At 42.8% G+C, this 19,583-nt stretch overlaps 1 protein-coding gene across 3 annotated transcripts in view; it reads left to right on the forward strand.

Moving 5' to 3' along the window:
• Window positions 1–19,583, forward strand: part of LOC135211212 (TBC1 domain family member 1-like) — a 307,524-nt gene that overhangs the window by 192,220 nt on the left and 95,721 nt on the right. For all 3 annotated transcript variants that reach the window (XM_064244447.1, XM_064244445.1, XM_064244446.1), the window contains exon 16: window positions 9,167–9,297. In XM_064244447.1, the coding sequence (XP_064100517.1) occupies window positions 9,167–9,297 (131 nt within the window). The remainder of the gene's footprint in view (window positions 1–9,166; window positions 9,298–19,583) is intronic.

A 19,583-nucleotide genomic window follows, 5' to 3' on the forward strand; every position in this document is an offset into this window, starting at 1 on the left:
TCAATTTTATATACTTATGGTGTTGTCACAACAACACCATTTAAGCTTTTATATTTACCGAAATTCGTTTCGCATAAATATAATTGCTCGAGCATATCTTTTTATGCTCGGTGGTTCTAGCGGAACGCATTCCTTCGTGGAAAGGATTACTTGGCAACTCAGGATGACGAGTCAGCGACAGCTACTGCGTATTGAATTGTCCGAGGCATTTCAGTACCAGCTGCCGCTTTGAGATGGACGGTTGGTTATGTCTTTCTCACCTGCTTTGATTGAATACCAACCGTATCTCTGCCCAACAATCACGGACTTAAGTCTCTGATTAACGGGGATTCTCGCATACATGAATGACCATCTACTGCTGTGACGCTAGTATTCATCGTCTTCGGTATTGCGAGAATTTTAAACAGAGATATCTATTCGACTCTCATCTTTCTGTTTACCGCACGGTAACAGAATTCTGTAATAGTCTCTTGCTGCATCGTATCTCGATAATGCGAATGATTTTTGCGGAATCTGAGTTTGTCCTCAAAATATCTTGTATTCGGAGGTGTGCAATTGTTCATTGTTCACCCCGGATTAGCAGATGTATTGAAAGACATCGCCTACTCCCACACCTGCCAGCTCTACTTCCAAACGTTCAGCCCATGAGAAGCAGTTCTTCAGGCGGCTCTCCCCTGTGTTTCATTACTGAAGAACGCCCGCTTTCACTGCACACCGGACAGCAATGAAATGGCGGTTAGCGTTTTCAGTCATTTGTAAGCACAGGTTTAGAATCTTGAGATTCCTTCTCTCGATTCAGCTGGAAGACGTAGGTTGCATTCATTGCCTACCTTCGTCTTCAACGTCACATAGTGTTGTTTCTCCTTAAGCTGAGATTCAACGTCTATGAGATTTTCTTGCCATCAGGGACCTCGGTCTTTTGAAGGCAATTGACTTTCGCCTTTTGAGCTTATGCATTAAGAGAATCATCGCCGCGCCGTCCGGCATCGGTGACTAACAAATATTTTATTTGTTTGGTCTCTCAGCATAACTCTTTAAAGGGCGAAGGTCACGTGACTTACCCGGATGCTTGGACAACTTGCCTCTACTGATTCCGAACCAGTCAGTCGGCAGCTGTCAGAGCACCCGAGTCAGTTACGAACTATGCTGTGGACTTAGTTCGGTTGTTCCAGAGCAATCATTACTTCGTCTTAATAGCTTGTCAGTATGAGTACTGTACATAACCAAAGTCGAGAAGAGGGATAGGTCATACGACTATCCCCTTCTTTTCGTCTTAGGTAACTGCATGACTTCTCTTGAGAAGTCAAGCACAAAGGGATGGGGATTTGTGACGCTCGATTTCGTACCGATCTTCGTAGCGAAGACTCAGAACCCTTCGGTAACTGACGATTGGTTCGAGTCCTTCACAATACCCTCCCTAATGGACTTCACCGCCTCCGATACGAAGGCTATGCTGCTTTGTCCTGTGAAGGCGCGACGGAGCTGTCTGAAGAAACTCGACACCCAGGATGAGTGTGGACGCCTCTTCATCATTCTCTCGCGTTCCGCAAGAACTTCTCCGTGGCGCAGGTAATGAAGGCAGGCGCCTGGTCCAACCGGACCGCATGCACCTCCTTCTACCTTCAGGATATTGCCCACAGTTCCTTGGATCTTTTTCCTTGGGAACCGTGGTGGTTGCTCAACACGTTGTGTAGTTAACCCAGACCCTCGCAGGCTGAACAGCATCGAGTCCTGGTGTGACCGTAAGAATGGATGAGGAATGAGAGTGTGACTGGCTCCTCTTCCCATCTTTTTCTTCCCTCTACCTCTGGGTAGAGGGACACGGTCGTCACCTTGCTGGGTAAGGACGAGATGCAGGTGAGCTACTCAATAGAGCACCATCCTATCCCTTTCAGTAGGGATAGGAGTAAATATCCACCACATTCCTAACCAACAAGGGGGAGGAAGTGGATGCCAATTTGAGACAAACCCATCATTTTATGATTGTCTCTTGCAAACAGGAACAAGTTCTTGCTTGCTGGTACGAAGAGATACGCTTGCCTCTCTCTTAGTACTTGGCCCAGAGGTCTGACCATTGATCCTGCGGTGCACACCCCGATCAATCGGACAGAGGTTTGGATCCCTCCCTTGCTCTTACGACCAGGGAGGCATTCCAGGTTTGGACGAACACCAGTCTGTTCACCAAAAAGACTCAGATTCCTCCCACCAAGAAGTGAGTCTTCCTATTGTTAAAGGACCGAGGGTTTGTATTACGTATCGGAACAAATGACAATTTGTTGAAAATTGCATTTTTCCTAACTATACAAACCTGAGGTCCTTTACATATAGTCCCACCTCATGCCACCCCTCACTCTGCAACTTTATGCATGGGCCTAAAGCAAAAGTGATGCCCGCGCGCACGATCGGACAAGCAGTTAACTACCGTTCTCCCCTTGTTCGAAGCTTACGACCGTCCCAGCTGCCGCTAGTTACCTTCCTATTGTTAAAGGACCTCAGGTTTGTATAGTTAGGAAAAATGCAATTTTCGACAAATTGTCATTTTTGAAAGATATACTATAAAATTTGCGATTTCCATATTTATTGGTGGGGCTTTCGCTTTAGTTTTTGCTCTTTTTTTTGTTATTACGTGCTTATTTACTGTTCTATTTTGATAATACTTTATGTGCATGTTCCAGGTGTGATATACCAACATTCTGTAAGACCGAATTTCTATTCAAGACTGTAGTTTTCTCACCGACCACCAGTGTCCGTTGTACAAGGGACACTTGAGTTTCACATTTTTTGTTCATAAAATCATTTATTTTCCCTGTAGGATGATAAAACTAACAGAGAATATGCGTTATTATAGTGCTAATAATACCTGATAATTTCATTAGCCTGTCTTGATTAGTGTATTTTTGGCAAATATTTTTACGATCGGCACCCCTCCAAACTGGAGTCACTACCGAGAGATTCAGTTCGGCAGCGAACGCAATGTTTACATTCTGCTCACCCACTCGGTAAAGAAGGGGTTAATCTTGTAAAGTAGCTCTAGCTCAGCTGTTAGGGGCTTTTAAGGCAACTTACAAAGATATATTGAATTAAGAGATTAGGGAATTCTTAATACATACAGTGGTCCCCCATATTCACAGGGGATGCGTTCCAGACCCCCCTGTGAATAGTTAGAACCTGCGAATAGTTGGAACCCCAATAAAAATGCTTAAAACCTATTTTGTTTGCTAAAATTCAAGAAAAACCCACTAAAGATTTGTATACCTGGTTTTTTTTAGTAGTTTTATCACAAAAAGTGTATTTTGTGATGAAATTGATGAAAAAAAAAAAAAACAGGAATTTGTGGATATTTCTCATAGAAAAATACTGCGAATAGGCAAATTTTCTGCGAATAATGCGGGGAAATGTCCCCAAGAGAAATCTGCAAATGTGTGAGTCCGCAAACCCGGAGAATGCGAACCCAGGGGGCTCCACTGTACTGTCTTTGAAGTCTGCCTTCAAGCATCCTTTGCTAGCAGAAAGCCCCACACGAGAGTTCAGCATGTTCTAGGGAAAGAATTGCAAAGGCAACCTTAACTGATGTTTTGAGCAAGTCCTCAGGGTGGTAAGTAAAATATCATTACAGTGGACCCCCCGTATTCGCGTTCTCCGGATTCGCGGACTCTCACATTCGCGGATTTCTCTCGGGAACGTTTCTCCGCATTATTCGCGGAAAATTCGCGCATTCGCGGTATTTTTCTATGAGAAATATCCACAAATTTTTGGTTTTTGTGATCAATTTCATCATAAAATGCACTTTTTGTGATAAAACTATTGAAAAAACCAAGTATGAACATTTTTAGTGGTTTTTCTTAAGTTTTAACTAACGAAATAGGCTGTTTTTAGCGCTTTTATAGGGGTTCCAAACATTCGCAGATTCTAACTATTCACGGGGGGGTCTGGTACGCATCCCCCGCGAATACGGGGGAACGCTGTATACAAGCACTTTCATCATGTAGAGACAATCTGAGTGTTGCAGGCAAAGATTAGACTTTTATTATGCAAGGAGGCAATCAAGCCAGTTTTAGACTAAGTTACCAGGGGGGCTAGAGACCATTAATGGACATTGTCATTTCCAATCTCAGCAACCTCGGTAGTCTGACTTCATTTTCAATAGTCATCCAGTTCAGTCCAGGCACCTATCCAGGAGTTTCCTCCCTGGCGGCATCTTCTTTGTCAGCCACACATAGAAAGATTCCACCAGTCAGTAGAATCCCTGTCTCTTCACGGTTGGAGGCTATCAAGTATCTCTTCCGAGCGAGAGGCTTTTCTCAGAGGACAGCAGGACATATGTCCAGCAGTCTCAGAAACTCTACCGCTGCCGTTTACCAAGGCAAATTGGTGATTTACTGTGATTGGTGTTGTAAACTGGGTTTTTCTCCACTTGGAACCTTTAATAAGTGCATATCAGTGCATATCAGACTTTTTGGCCTTCCTCAGTGATGAGAAAGGTTTATCTGTTTCCACCATTAGAGGCTACAGGGTGGCCCTGAGTTTATTGTTACGTCTTAGTGGTATCGACTTCTCGTCCTGGGAACTCTCCTTGCAAGTTAAGGGGTTTGAGCAGTCATGTTCTCCTAGAGAGCTCAAGCCCCCAATGTTGGATATTTCTTTGGTCTTGAGAAGTTTCATAAAACTCCGTATGAGCCCTTGCATCGTTCATCAGACAGGAACTTGACAAAATGGTTTTCCTCCTGGCCTTGGCATCTTCGAAGAGAGTGGGGGAGCTACACAGCCTGAGCTATGATGTAAAGCACACCAGGGGTTGGGGTTCGGTGTCCTTCGAATTTGTCCCGGAATTTGTGGCTAAGACCCAGAATCCTGTGGTGCAGGATGATACGTTTACCTCATTTTCCATTCCATCACTGGATAACTTTGTGGGCGTTGATTCTCAAGAGCTTTTGCTATGTCCTGTCAGGGCTCTGCATTGCTACTTGAAAAGGACATGACATCGTAGACCAGGTTGTAGTAGGCTTTTTGTTAGCACAGGGTCTAGGAAGAAATAGGTGTCCAAGAATACAATCTCTTTTTGGATACGTGAAGCTATCAGACAGGCGTATTTGACTCTTGATGATCCTGCCGCTACAGCTGTGCAGGCTAGAGCGCATGACGTCAGGGGTATTGGTCCCTCAGTGGTTTTCAAACGCCTCAGCGGCGTGGTTGGTATGGTATTAGCGTCCCACCTCGGTGGTTGCGGGTTCGATTCTCGGCCATTCCATTGAGGAGTGAGAGATGTGTATTTCTGGTGATAGAAGTTCACTCTCGACGTGGTTCGGAAGTCACGTAAAGCCGTTGGTCCCGTTGCTGAATAACCAATAGTTCCATGCAACATAAAAGCACCATACAAACAAACTCACTGGTTTTCAAGAAAAATTGGCTGTTCATAGAGTTCTGAGCACTGGTACTTGGTTACGCCAGTCCACGTTCACCTCTTTCTATCTTAAAGATGTTGCCCACAGATCTATGGCCACGTTTTCCCTAGGTCCTGTGGTGGCTGCCCAAGAGATTATGTAACTCATATTTGCTCATAACAGGGCACGTTTGTATGTTACCTAAGATGATTGTGTGGATGAGAGAATGAGTGAGTTGGCTGGTCTCTTTCTCTTGTTCCTTTCCTTCTAACTATGGGCAGGTTGAGGAATAGGCACGTCATTCGCTGGACTGGTCTGATACAGATGAGTAAGGTAGTCATACTGATAGTTTGGTTGCTTGGTGTACACGTAATCCAAGTCTCTATTCAGTAGCATATACACTGCTCCTTAGCAAGGGGGAGTGAGGAGAAGTAATGAAACCTGGTGCATTGGCTTGTTATCGAACAGTCAAAGTTTCTCTTTAGTTCCTTAATGCAATGACTCATCTCTTATATCATTGTAGGTAACCCAGTTGCTGAGTTGTTTTATATCACTGTATCTAGCTTCTCACGGGCATCAGTCCCTCTCCGGTTGATATTTCTTCTGGAGCTAGACTGGTTTGTAGGTCCCCAGCCAGTTTAGGATGTCTGTACCTCCCTCCATATATAAGTCTAACCTATTGTTAAGACCGAAGGTTTGTTCGTGCATGAACAAATGACAGATTTTCTAAGACATTTTGTATTTTTCATAGCTACAAACCGAGGCCTTAACATTGTACTGCCCACCTCTAGCTGCTCCTCTGTCTTCTTAAAGACATCCTGGGTTGGGAAAGACTGAATGCGGTGGCATGGGTGCGTGGTCTTTGACCAGTTTTCACCCGATATACGCACGCATTGCCAGATCTCACAAGATTCCTTGCTTTTCATCTTCGATTTAACCGGATCCAGTTAGGTGCTAGAAAATTATCCTATTCTATCCTGTTGTTAAGACCTCAGGTTTGTAGCTATGAAAAATACAAATTGTCCTAGAAAATTTGTCATATTTCTATTGATATGCAGGATTCGTACTTCAGTGTCCAAATCCACCCTCAGTTGAGGAAGTATCTGTGCTATGCCTTCCAAAGAAAGTTCTTCCTATTCCAAGCTCTGAGTTTTGGTTTGAGATCATTACCACAGTTATTCACTTGCATTTTGTTGACATTAGTGGGATTGAATCATGTGATTCTCTTGTATACTTAGATGGCTGGTTATTGCTCATCAGTTCATTTCAGGGAGTCTTGAGAGCAAAAGATGTCTTCTGCATCTGACTTTATTGCTGACCATTATGAATAATATTGGCAGTTCTCTGCTTATTCCAACCCAGTCAGTTGTTTACTTGGGTATGAAGATCAGCTCTATTTTCAGGCTTTTCCAGTAGAGAGATTGTTAGACAATTTTCTATCATTGCCGAAAGAATTTCAACCCTTAGAAAAACCTCCAGCATCACATGGTCTCTATAGAGAATTTAATCATTGTGACCTATCTAAGGATAAGACTAATTCATTTTTGCCTGAAGAACTCTGGGTAGTCCTTGTCTTCCAGATTGGACTCCAGTGGTAGTTCCTTCTGATCTTTTGGGTTCTCTTAAATGGTGGGGAAATTTGTCAAGTTGGTAGAGCTGCCTCTAGACCTCAGAGTCCAGACGTCACATTATCCTCAGATGTGTTGGGGTCAGGCTGGGGGATCATTATGGGGAACTTTAAAATTTCAGGGAATTCACCTGTAGAGGAAAGTATGATGTATATATAAACAACCTAAAGGTTTTGGCAAGTGGAACATTTAGTCAGACAAAAAGATGGCAGACTACAACAACTCAACCTTTCTCAAGTAAGGAGGCAAAGAGCCACAAAATTAAAAGGTCAGTTCAGGCTAGTAGAGAAACATCATTGGACCCAGTCCAGGGACAGCACTCTTTTACCCCAGTTCATCCAATGGAGAAGCACTTTCATTGCATACCAACTCAGTTGGAAAGGACAAATTCTTCTGTCAGAATGGTCTCTCAATGCAGGTCTGTCAGAAGTTGTGGAACCTTTAAGGAGCCCCAAATATCAACTACCCAAAATGCTAAAACTCCCAGTTTACTACTCTCCATGCTAGGATCCTTGAGTATTGGCAGTCAGTGTTTTTGTTCAGGATTGATCAGATCTAGATGTTTACGCTTTTCCTCTGCTTGAAATTTTTTGGAAAGTATTCAACAAGTTGCAAGTGTCAGAGAATTCAAGGATGAAGTTGATAGCTCCCTTGTAACCCCCAAAAAGGATTGGTTTCCCTAGTTACTTCTCTTGGCAGTAGGCATGCCTTGCTTTCATTTGTTCAACCAGTCTTTATCTGAGAAAATGCCTTCATGTGCTTCATCTGACTGCACGAGGAATCAGTCCTTAAGTCTCTTAGAAGGTCTTCCACTGTTAGGTTGCTTGAACAACAATGGTCAGTTTATTGATCTTGGTCCTTGTCCCAAGGGATATCCAACATTTGTACCTCTGGAGAAAATCTAATTAAGTTCTTTTGGTATCTCAACTATGTGAAGCAACTTTCTGTTTGGGTGGTTAAAGGCTATTACTCTGTGTTATCTTTAGTTCTGCAACACGTTAACCGAAATATCTCACATCACGTAGATTTGCAAGGTGTCTCCTAATCTTTTGAGCTGGAAGCCATGAAATCTTCCTATCATTGTTTAGATTGGCATTTGGACATAGTCCTGAAGTTTTTTACATACTTCAGTCTGAGCCTTTGGATAAAGTTTCTCCAAAGAACTTAACTTGGAAGACTTTCCCTTTTACCTCTTGCTAAAGCAATATGTATTAGTGACCTTCAGGCCCCTTCTTGTAATGTGGGCTTTGTTCTGGGGGAAGCATCTTGCTTCTCTTCCATTGCTTATGGCTAAAATTGATGTCAGAGTGAAAGTCCTTCCAGATTTTTACTATGCATAGTTTAACTTCTTTAGTAGGCAATGAAGAGGGAGCTCTGTTTTAAGGTAAAACCTGACAAGAAATTGTGATGTAGATCAGTGGAGGGTTATCTCTATTTTTGATTTGTATTATTGCGAAAGGTTTTGAAATCCATAAGTGAATTAATATTCAGAGGAGGATGATTTTTGTTTATTGTATTACTATTGTAAAGAATGATATAGGAAAAAATGACAGTCATTTCCATAACAGGGACAGGAAATTTGATAAGATGTGTTTACAAATGAGACAAGAAGATGTAAGAATGTCCAAGATGATGTAACTGGAATTTTGCAAAATGTCATAATTTTTTGTAGTAGTAATGGATTGTGTGTATTCAGTAGGGTCATGGTACTTGAATAAATGTATTTTATTGGTATTTAAGGAAATTAATATTTCATATTTGCAGCTTCAGTGAAGGGATTTATGTATGTCAATATCTGACATGTTTGATGGTATGAAACATGTACAGTAATTGTAAGGTTCTCGATAATTTATTCCATCATTATTTGACCTATGAGTATTGTAAAACTGGATGTGTAGACAATTATGATCTTATAATTGATGCACTGCTAATTGTGACTCGCTGTCAGAGTTCTGGTGAGTGAGTGAAGCGTGCGGGGATATCTAAACAGGATGTGAATTAACAACACTGGCGTCATCCTTTACTGTTCATGAGAAATCACTAGATAGTTTTAAGGATGAGAACGGTAACACATTTTGGGTGCTTAAATGCTGTATATTCTTAGCAAACAAAAAAATTGCCTGATATAGCTTTTCTCCTTCAAAATGCTATTTCCAGTTTTATGAAAGTGGGTTCTCCAGCTTCACGCACTTCAACAGAAGATGAGATTAGTGAAGGGAAAGTTAACAAGTCTACCTCATTTCGCCATGCCATCCTCCAGAGGGTAGTTTCACCCAATAAACAGTCAGGTGAGATACTTTTGACCTAAAGAAATTTCAATAAGATTTAAAATTTTATATGAAGATAGTGGATTGTTTGAAATAGGGTAGTATTTTATTTTTGTATCTCGTTCATGTGCGATTTAATATTTTCTTGTTTCATTATAAAGATTACAGTTTAATTTCATAATCTCTTACTTTCTGCTGATGTATTGTTTGAAGTTAATGACATCCGAGCTTAACTTATTCAAAGAACTGAAATTGTTTGGCACATCTGTAGGTTTATTACAGACCTATAGATATGCCTATCTGTAAAGAGGTATTATTCAGGTACTTTTTGGTCACTTATAAAAGTTGAATTTTTATGCATTTACATTTGCATTTATTTGTCTTTTTAGCACATGTTATAATTTGTTAGATTTTATATATACCTTTGGTAGACTCCTCTTTACTGATATCTTCAGCCAACAAACTCATTGTAGCCAGCTTAATTGTTAAATTTGAAGTCAATATTTTGTTTTGTTTTGTAGGAAAAAGTTCTAAGTCCTATCAAGGATAAGGAACAGCAGATTGGTACACACACACACACACACACACACACACACACACACACACACACACACACACACACACACTCTCTCTCTCTCTCTCTCTCTCTCTCTCTCTCTCTCTCTCTCTCTCTCTCTCTCTCTCTAGACCCATAGGGTACTCAGTACATATGTAGATAAGAAAATCCTCAACGTCACATCATGCGTGGGATGGTGAGGAATAATGAACTCTCACATATTGTTAGTCTGATTATAATCATTATGTTGCTTATTTGGTGAAATATTCATAGATGTAGGGAAAAAATAGTTGATGTTTAGACTGAAAATTTTAGTTACAATATTTTTTTTTATCAGAACCATTCAGTGATTGCTCTTACCACCGCTACTGGACTCCTCATACCTCATTCTGTTAATGTCCAAGCCTAATACATTTGCTGAAACCATGTTTACTGTGTAATATATTTTATTTACTAATCAACATGTTATAATCACTTTTGTTCCTACACGACATACAAACCCTCGGTCCTTTACATAAGGAATTACTTTCGGCGCAGCTGGAATTACAGCCGTTAAATTCTTGAACAAGATGGTTAGGCAGTAACTACCGTGTGGCAGGTGGATAGACTAGCCTGCCCGGATGTAAACCTTCCACTTTGCTTTCGGCCGTCTTCCGATGAAGACGTGTGTTTGTGAGCTCTTTCTAACTGGTCATTGATCTTTATTTTCCTATGGTAGGATCTTTCTGGTTTATTTTGTTTTTAAATAAATATGTACCGTATATACTCGCGTATCATGCAACTTTTGAAGCCCTAATTTTGGAGCTAATTTTAAGGGGGTCACATGATCGCATCTTACATGAGATATAAAATTCGAGTATGTAATATTCATATATTAGTATCATATGATAAAATACTAACATAATAGATATACATCTTTTCAATGGATATTTTAAAAAGTTTTGTTTTACTTCACTGCAGCCAATAATATATGTATTTTCATATTACTATTTGTTTGTATTATAAAATGCAAAGATAGCAATTAATTTTGTTTTGTTTTGGAAATCAGCTGAGGGCGATTGTGAAGTAAGTTTGCTTTGCAGTGTTGAACTCAAATCAGAGCGACTTTCTTGCCTCTAGTTAGCGCAAATGAATCTCAAGATACTCTATTTATATGAGACATGGTTAGATATTTTACGTTATACAACGTGTTTCCAAGTGGAAATATCACTTGATATTTCCACAAACGTATCGTTTGTGAACGAAATTTAGTTATTTTTTCGTTAGTAGATGGCGCTGAGGGCATGTTTATTGCGTAAACCAAAATCAACATTCTGTTCGATATTTTCACTTTATCTCATCAGAACACTGCAAACTTCACATATTTATCTTTTATTGGAGTGAAAACAGTAAAATGTGTTTTTTTCATACCCAATAGTTGTGATTAAAATGTTTCTCTCAAATTTTGTTTACGGTTGAGTTTGACAGTACAATACCAAAGTTTGCGAAAGTTTCATCCACGTTGCCGATGCACAATAATAATCGTTAGTGTATCAACATTCTCTCCTCAACTTAAGCTAAAACTTACAGATTAAATTTAGCAGTATATGCCCTTGCCGATCTTTTATCCATACCGAGTAAAGCTATAACTCCAGTAAACTAATGCCATCAAACACAGCCGTAGATAAAATTGAGAGAAAATTATTTAAATCAAAACTTCAGGTCTTCAAAGAACATTTTACTGTTGTTTTCACACCAATAAAAGATAAATAACCTAACAGTAAAGTTCCTACTACGATGAAATGAAGTGAAAATAGCGAACGGAATCACTTAATATTCTTACACAATAAACATGCCCACAACGCAATCTGTTAACGAAAAAAATACTTTAGTTCACGAGACATATTAAATTCATATTTCGACTTAAAAACACGTTGTATAACGACAAATTACCTTGTCTCATATAAGTAGAGTATCTAGATATTTTATGCTAACTAGAAGAAAGGCCATTCGCTCCGAATTGAGTTAAATACGGAGAAATAAACTCGTATTCACCATCAGCTGATTTCTTAACCGAAACACTGACCGCTTTGTTATTGTTTTATGATACAATAATATGAGAATACATACAATATTATTGGATACTGTAATGTACAACTTTTTAAAAGAATCAGAAAAGATACATATTCATTGTGTATTTATTTCGTAAAATATACGTAGCCGTTAGCAGCCTGACATCGCTCAACTAGGTATGTCGATGTCGGTCCGAATCTGATTCTCGTTTCGTGTCCATTTTTTTTCCACTGATATGTCATAGTCAGAATGCATTGAAACTCCAAAATTGGCTGTTATTAATGAATTATTAAATTATATCGGATATGTAGTATACAGTATACTGAAGGCTAGGCTACTGTATTCGTATATATACGATATACTATGTACCACGATATCATCATATAGGCAAAGCTAACTTGTTAAATGTTATTCAATTTCTCTTTGTACTGAATCATCATAAGCCAATGTCCATTGAACCTAGAGAATGAGCTGAAATTAATAATTATTTTGCCATATATGTATAAAGTATGCTGTTTAGTGTAGGCTAGGCTACCCCACATGTAAAAATGGTACCGATTACCCTAGTGTAGGCTACGCTAGTATAATATTCTTACGTCCAAATCAATTGTGACTGGTTGTTCGTAACCACTTGCGGTATTAAGTCGACGACTACTTGTAATATAAAAATATATCAGTCCTATTCTCATTAACGTCATTTGCAACATAAATATGGTAATTTTTTACTATCGTACGATGGTTGAAATGCAAGACTGTTTTTATCGGACTGGTTGTTCACAGCAAATCAGCTGTTCCTGGCTGTATGATTTTTCCAATCAAGTATATCATCACTACCGATACTTTTTGCATTCTCTTTTACTTTTTTAAACTTAATTAGAAGATGGGATAGATTAAGAGATGGAGGAAAAGGGATTAGCTTAATTAAAAAATGGAATAGATAAAGAGGAGGAAAAGAGGCTAGCCTATTGTTAAATTTAGGTCTCGTAAATTCAACTCGCATGATACGTGAGATACTGATAAAATCATTTTTTGAGGGTGAAAATTTGTGGGTCGCATGATATGCAAGATCCTGTGTTATGCGAGTATATATGGGTATATATCGTGTTGTTTGGTATTAATATTAAATTCAATTAGTATACAAACCCACTTTTTGTGATAGCCTTTAGAGTCACCTCTCTACTTGTGTTAAGAGTTGGCGGCAAAGGTATACCAACATATTATTTACATTCTTTCGCCCTTTAACGTGAGGACGAGATATGTATTTAACATGAGGAGGAGACGTGTATTTAACGTGAGTGATATTGATCCTGCAATGAGACATATATTCATCCAAAAATTACACTTACGCTTGGGAATTACCAAGGGGAACTTCAAAGGCTTGTCCTTGTTTTGTTTTTATGGTAATTTCTCTTCTTCATCCTTTCACTTACTATTGGATGAAGGTAGAAGAAGGGGCGTGTGGTGTTGATGTTTGTGGGATCTCCTCTCACTTCGGAGAGCGGTGCCCTTGGATGCGAGAAGAGTATCCTTATTACTTTAATAATTTTTTCCTTATTTTACAGACTAACAGTGGTGATTGTGTTTACAGCAGTATTGGTTGGATAGCTCTTCGTATTGGTTATCCTAACCTTGGAATTGTACCTGTGACTCGTAGCATGTTGTGATACCGATCCTCGAGTGTGTGTACTGATCCCCTGCTGATAATCACATTCATTTACCACTACTACCCTGGAGTTACATCACTGGACGAAGCTTTCGTGCTGCCCTGTGATGTATATCTATTCCTGATGGTAGAAGTCTGGCTGAATTTGGAGGAATCGAAGAGGAAGAGAGCTCGACAAGTGTTGTCATCCTCCTCTTCGAGATCATCACATTTTCATGTCTCCACCCCTTTGATTTCTAAGGCTTTGCTGCAAAAGAGAAGGTGGTCTCCCCCCCCTAAGAAGTCTTGTCACAGGACTTCTAAGGGTCTGTCTCGCTCTGGTGAGACAGGTGGGTCTTCTGCTGGTCCTCCCATTCCTCTGGGGTTGATGTGACGTTCCCGCAGGACCGTGCGCGCAAAGACCGGTGGAGGCTGCCCATCCAGCCCTCTTGTTGATGTGACGTGCCCCCCCGCGACCGTGCGCTCGCAAAAGACCGTGGGGCTGCCCATCCAGCCCTCTTGAGAAGTTTCAGCTTCGAAGAGGACTTGGAAGAGTCGGAGGACAGTATCGGCTGTCTCCTGTTAGGTGCACGCGCAGCCCCACCCAGATGACGGGCGACCAACCAGTCTCGGTGGTGGCAGACGCTTCTCTTGCCAGGCGAGAGTTTTGTAACCCTCCTCGAGGAAGCGTTCTCTCCACTGCTGCTCCCACAGGGCCCTCCGGACAGATGCAGTTGGGCCGTGTTGCTACTGCAACTGCCCAAACACCATCCTGGATGGAGGACCTGTCGGTTGTCCTGAGGAAGCTGGCGAAGAAGTAAGGAAGAAGAGGAAGGTGTTGTCTTCTTTATCGCCGTCTTCTGCTGCCTCTTCCCCTTCGACTTCCGAGGCCCCCAGCCGAGGAAGAAGAAGGTGGGCCCCCCCCCCCCCCCCCCCCCCCCCAAGAAGTCTCACACAGAGACTTCTAAGTGTGTCTCTCTCCGGTGAGACAGGTGGGTCTTCCGCTGGTCCTCCCATTCCTCCAGGAACGGGGCCCATCTCTCCTTCCTCAGGGAAGAAGAAGACGGGGACCATGGAGGTACCAGCCACTGCTGGTACCTCCTCTCCCGGCTCCAGAGGTTCCACCTCCGGACCGGGAACCGTCACCGAGTGTACGGTCACCTACAGGTGACCGTGCAGCCAAGGTCCAGACTGCTGAGTACACTCACCATGTCAGGACCCAGGCACGGAGTGGAAGGATGGTAAGAGTCGCTCAGGTGACTCTCCCTAGACCGGCGATCGCTCACGTAGCGATTGTCCGGTACCCAGGGTTGATGTGACATTCCCACCAGACTGTTCACGTAGCAAGGCTGGGAAGAGGTCCCCCTGGTCACCGGGTCCAGCCTCGCCTGGACCTGGTTACCATCGGCTGGACCTGGTACCGTAGCGCGTCGAGAGGACGGTGCTCGCTCTCACCGTGTTAGTGGACACTACTAGTCACCCGACCGTCGCTCCCACCAAGGCTGGACGGCTTGCATGGCTGGTAGCAGCTCCCCTGATGTACAAGACTGACGCTACCATCCTCAGTCCAGCGCTTCTCCGCAAGGAGACCGCTGTTCCAGACCTGCAGCTCGATCGCCACCGTGGTTGGTGATTGCCTGCAGTCCTCCCAGCCTACCGGTTCTGCTGGTAGGTAGGGTAGGAGCGCTCATAGCAGCTCCCCTGACGCACAAAAGCGACGCTCTGTCCTCATTCCAGCGCTTCTCCGCAAGGAGACTGCTGGTCCAGACCTGCAGCTCGATCGCCACTGTAGGTTGGCGATCGCTTGCAGTCCACCCAGCCTACTGGTTCTGCTAGTAGGCAGGTTAGGAGCATCAGGTCTCCCTCACCTGTCCCTTCAACCTCCTCAGGCTACACCAGGAGGAACGAGGCGAACAGGAGTGACCGTGATGAATGCACTTCTTACGGTTCGGCCATGAGCCTGGTTCGGTCTTGGGACCAAACAGATCTTACGCTCAAGTGGTTGGAGGAGATCATGGGGGCTGGCAAGGATGATGACGCTTTCCTAGACTCACGGAGTGACCATCACTGTTCATGCGAGGGTCCCGCTGGACCGCTCACGCAGAGACCGGTGTGGGCTCCCCCTTCGGTCCTCTTGAGAGGTTTTGGCCTCGACGAAGACTGGGATTCGTCGGAGGACAGTATCGGCTCTCTCCTGTCAGGTACATACTCAGCCCCACCCAGACAACTGTCACGGGGGCGGCAGACGTTTCGCCTACAGTATGAGTATTGTAACCCCTCCTCGGAGAAAATGTTTTCTCCAGGCGGTAACATTTTCCTAGACTCGGAGCGGCCATCACCGCAGGTTGATGGCTGCCCGTAACTCGCTTCTCCGATTGCTAGTTCCGCTGGCAAGGCGAGCGAGAGCGTCCAATATTCCTCCCCCATTCCCTCTCTTCCTATGGCTGTGACGGGAATGGGAGGTATCCTACAGAGCGTTCTCCGTAGGATTCTGTGTCAGGGACTGTGTTCCTGGAGGGACCTTCGGGTCCTACTGGACGACTTGTCGTTGAGGAAGGATCTTAACCATTCCTCTATTTCTACGAGAATCAGGAGGACCACCACCCGATGATCGTCTTGACGAAATTCGGGGGGTTTCGCAGAGCGCTTAAATTCTCCAGAGTTTCTAGCACTCACTGAGTGTTTGTGTCTTCTACAATCTGTAAACACTTGGGCGAGACAAAAATTCCTGATAATTGTTACTATGATAATCAGGAATCTCGCTGAATGCTCGAATTCCTGGAATTTCTAGTGTTCGAAGGAAGTACTGCTGCTGAAGGAAGAATATCTCAGGAGGGGCTCAGCCTGGATGGACCTGATGGTCCGTCACCCCAATAGGCGGTCACCCCCGGGATAGAAAAGAACAGGCAATAACAGTCAATCATCCTCCTCTTTTTTTTTCCCTTTACTTCTTGGTTATACCAGAATGAACAAGGGAATAAGAGGAATTCGGTGGAGTTTACTCCTCGAAATTCAAACCCGAGAGACTGTTTTTGGTTCAATCCTAGGATTTTACCGAACATACGTCAATCCGTTCAGGATGGATAACACAGAGAGTTTGAATGCCTCTCCAGTGCTACTGTTTTGGGAACTCCAGTTCGGCTTGAACTAGTCGTTTTCTGCATCCTGTTATCACCGTAGAAGTCTTCCTCCGGGAAGACTTCACCTTTGCTCTCTTCATTAGAGAATGAAAGAGGTCGGCTTCCAGTCCTTATTCCTGTTCCTCGAATGGAAGAGAATTTAGGCTGGAGGTCTATGTACAGGAACCTACAAATATACTACGTATATTTCTCTCGCGACATGCTTCTGTTATCAGTTGAATTGTCCGAGGTGTAGGCACATACTGTAGTTAACTCTACGGGTATGTGACCGAGAAGAATAGTATCTTCTTAATTGAACTACAACTCGGGACTGCCTTACAAGACTCCCAAGAGTGGCCAGTTTTGATTGTGAGATACTAGTGGTATTGTTTACAACAACAATACCACAGCGTTTGCATTCACCGAAATCTGTTTCAGTTAAAATGCAAATGCTCGAGTGTATTTTCTTGCGCTCGATGGTTCTAGCTGAGTGCATTCCTTCATGGAATGAATTACCTGGCAACTCAGGATGACAAGTGAGTGAGAGCTAGCGGTGTCCGGGCTGCCTGCCAGCCCTGACTGCCGCAGCCAGGTGTGGGGCAATCACAGACTCAGGTCTCTGGTTGGTTGGAATTCTTGCATACATGTATGACCATCTCTACTGCATCACCTTTGCAATTGCAAGAATTTTCAGACAGAGATATCTCACTAGACTCGTCATCATCTTCCTTTTTACCTCACGGTAACAGAAGTCTGTAACCTAGTCTTCCGTTTCATCGCACCTGCCACTGATGAAGCAGAATGATTTCTTCAGACATCTGAGTTTGTCTTGTAAATACATCTTGTAATTTGTAGGTGTGCAATTATTCTTTGTTCACCCAGGATTGTAGATGAATAATAGAAGACTTCGCATTTTCCCTGCCCTTCCAGCTCTACTTCCAAGTAATAGAAATGTCCTCCCTGATCCAGCCCATGGGAAGCGGTTCTTGAGGCAGTACAATACCTGTGTTTTCATTACTGAAAGGCGCTCCGCTTTTTTTCTACATCAGAATCTTGAGAGTTAACTTCTCTTGATTCAGCTGTGAAGACGTTGGTCCGCATTTACCTTAGTCTTTCACTAGCAAATAGTATTGTTTCTCCAAGTTGAGATTCAACTACTATGAGAACTTCTGTCTTGCCATCAGGGACCCCAGTCTCTAGAAGGCAATTGACTTCGTCTGATGGGCGCATCCCTTGAGAGAATCATTATTTTGTCTCCCGACATTGGTGGCGAACAAGATAGACGATTTGTATGGTTTCTTGGAATAACCCTTCAAAAGGTGAGTGTCACGTGACTACTTCTCGGATGCATGACTGCTCGCCTCACACCGAGCACATTCAGTCGACAGCTGTTGAAGAGTCTGAGACCGTCATTAGCTACGCTGTGGACTTTGTATTGGTTGATCCAGATCAGTCATTACTTTGTCCTATTGGCGTGTTCCTGTACCCATAAGGATCGACACCCACCATGGAGTGTATGTGTCTTTATCTGCTGCGGAATATTACGAGACCATGAGAGACTTCACTGCAGTTGGATAGTCCAGTGGATGGGTACTTGTCATCACTCTGAAGAATATGTCGGACAGGAAGATATATAGGGTCATTGCGACCATATCTATCTTTCCCTTCGGGCCTGCCCACAGGTCCTTGGAACCTCATTTCCTTGGACCAGTGGTGGATGCTTGCAGGATGTGTTTGCTTACCCAGCTCCTTCAAGAGGACAAGTTGCATCTCGCCTATGGTGTGCAGTTGTAGAGGTAAGAAGGATACAAGAGTGACTGGCCTCTCCACCTTCCATACCTCGTCCTTCCACTCCTCTTCCTTCGGGTTGAGGATAGGATTCTTAACTTACACTGGCTGGTCGGATGATTGATGCGGTAACCTTATACATAAAGCATCCTTTTTATGTTTCTTATCAGAATCATAGCAGCAATCCCGCTCCTTCCTCTAGCAAGGGGAGGAAGGAGACTGACAATGATACAAATCCTTCCCAGAACTTTGCATTAATGTCTCCGACTCCAAATATTCTGCACAGCCCATTTTCGGATGAGTTACGATTCCTCACCCGTTTCAAAAAGGCCCAGAATTCTGACTCTTGATCATGCAGCTCCTATACTCCGATCAAGTTGTCAGAGGCAGGGCACTCCTCCTCGCTCTTATGACCAGGAGGAGTAGCGTAGGTGTGTAGAACTCCAGTCAGTTCTAGAGGCTCACTCAGATTCCTCCCACCAATCAGTGAGTCTTCCTTATGTAAAGGACTGAGGATTTGTATGTATATCGTGTAGGAACAAATCACAATTTTTGGAAGTAAATTGTATTTTTCCTAACTACAGTGAATCCCCCGTATTCACGCTCTCTGGATTCGTGAACTCACACATTCGAGGATTTCTCTCTAAAACGTTTCCCCGCATTATTCTCGGAAAATTTGTGCATTCACTGTATTTTTCTATGAGAAATATCCACAAATTCCTGTTTTTTTATTTTTTTTTTATCAATTTTATCATAAAATGCACTTTTTGTGATAAAACTATTAAAAAACCAATATGAAAATTTTTAGTGGGTTTTGCTTGAGTTTTAACTAACAAAATAGGCTGTTTTTAGCATTTTAATGGGTTTCAAACATTCGCGGGTTCCAACTATTCACGGGGGTACGCATCCCCCGCGAATAGGGGGGGACCACTGTGTACAAACCTGAGGTCCTTTACATACATGCCCACCTCATGCTACCCCTCAATTTGAACCTGGGCCGAAAGGGAAAGTTGAGTGTTTACATCCGGGCAGGCTAGCCTACCCGCCTACCACATGGTAGTTACTGCCTAACCACTTTGTTCAAGAATTTAACGGCCGTAATTCCAGCTACACCGAAAGTAATTCCTTATGTAAAGGACCTCAAGTTTGC

This window comes from Macrobrachium nipponense, chromosome 4 (genome assembly GCF_015104395.2).
Source record: "Macrobrachium nipponense isolate FS-2020 chromosome 4, ASM1510439v2, whole genome shotgun sequence".
NCBI classification, from domain to species: Eukaryota; Metazoa; Arthropoda; class Malacostraca; order Decapoda; family Palaemonidae; genus Macrobrachium; species Macrobrachium nipponense.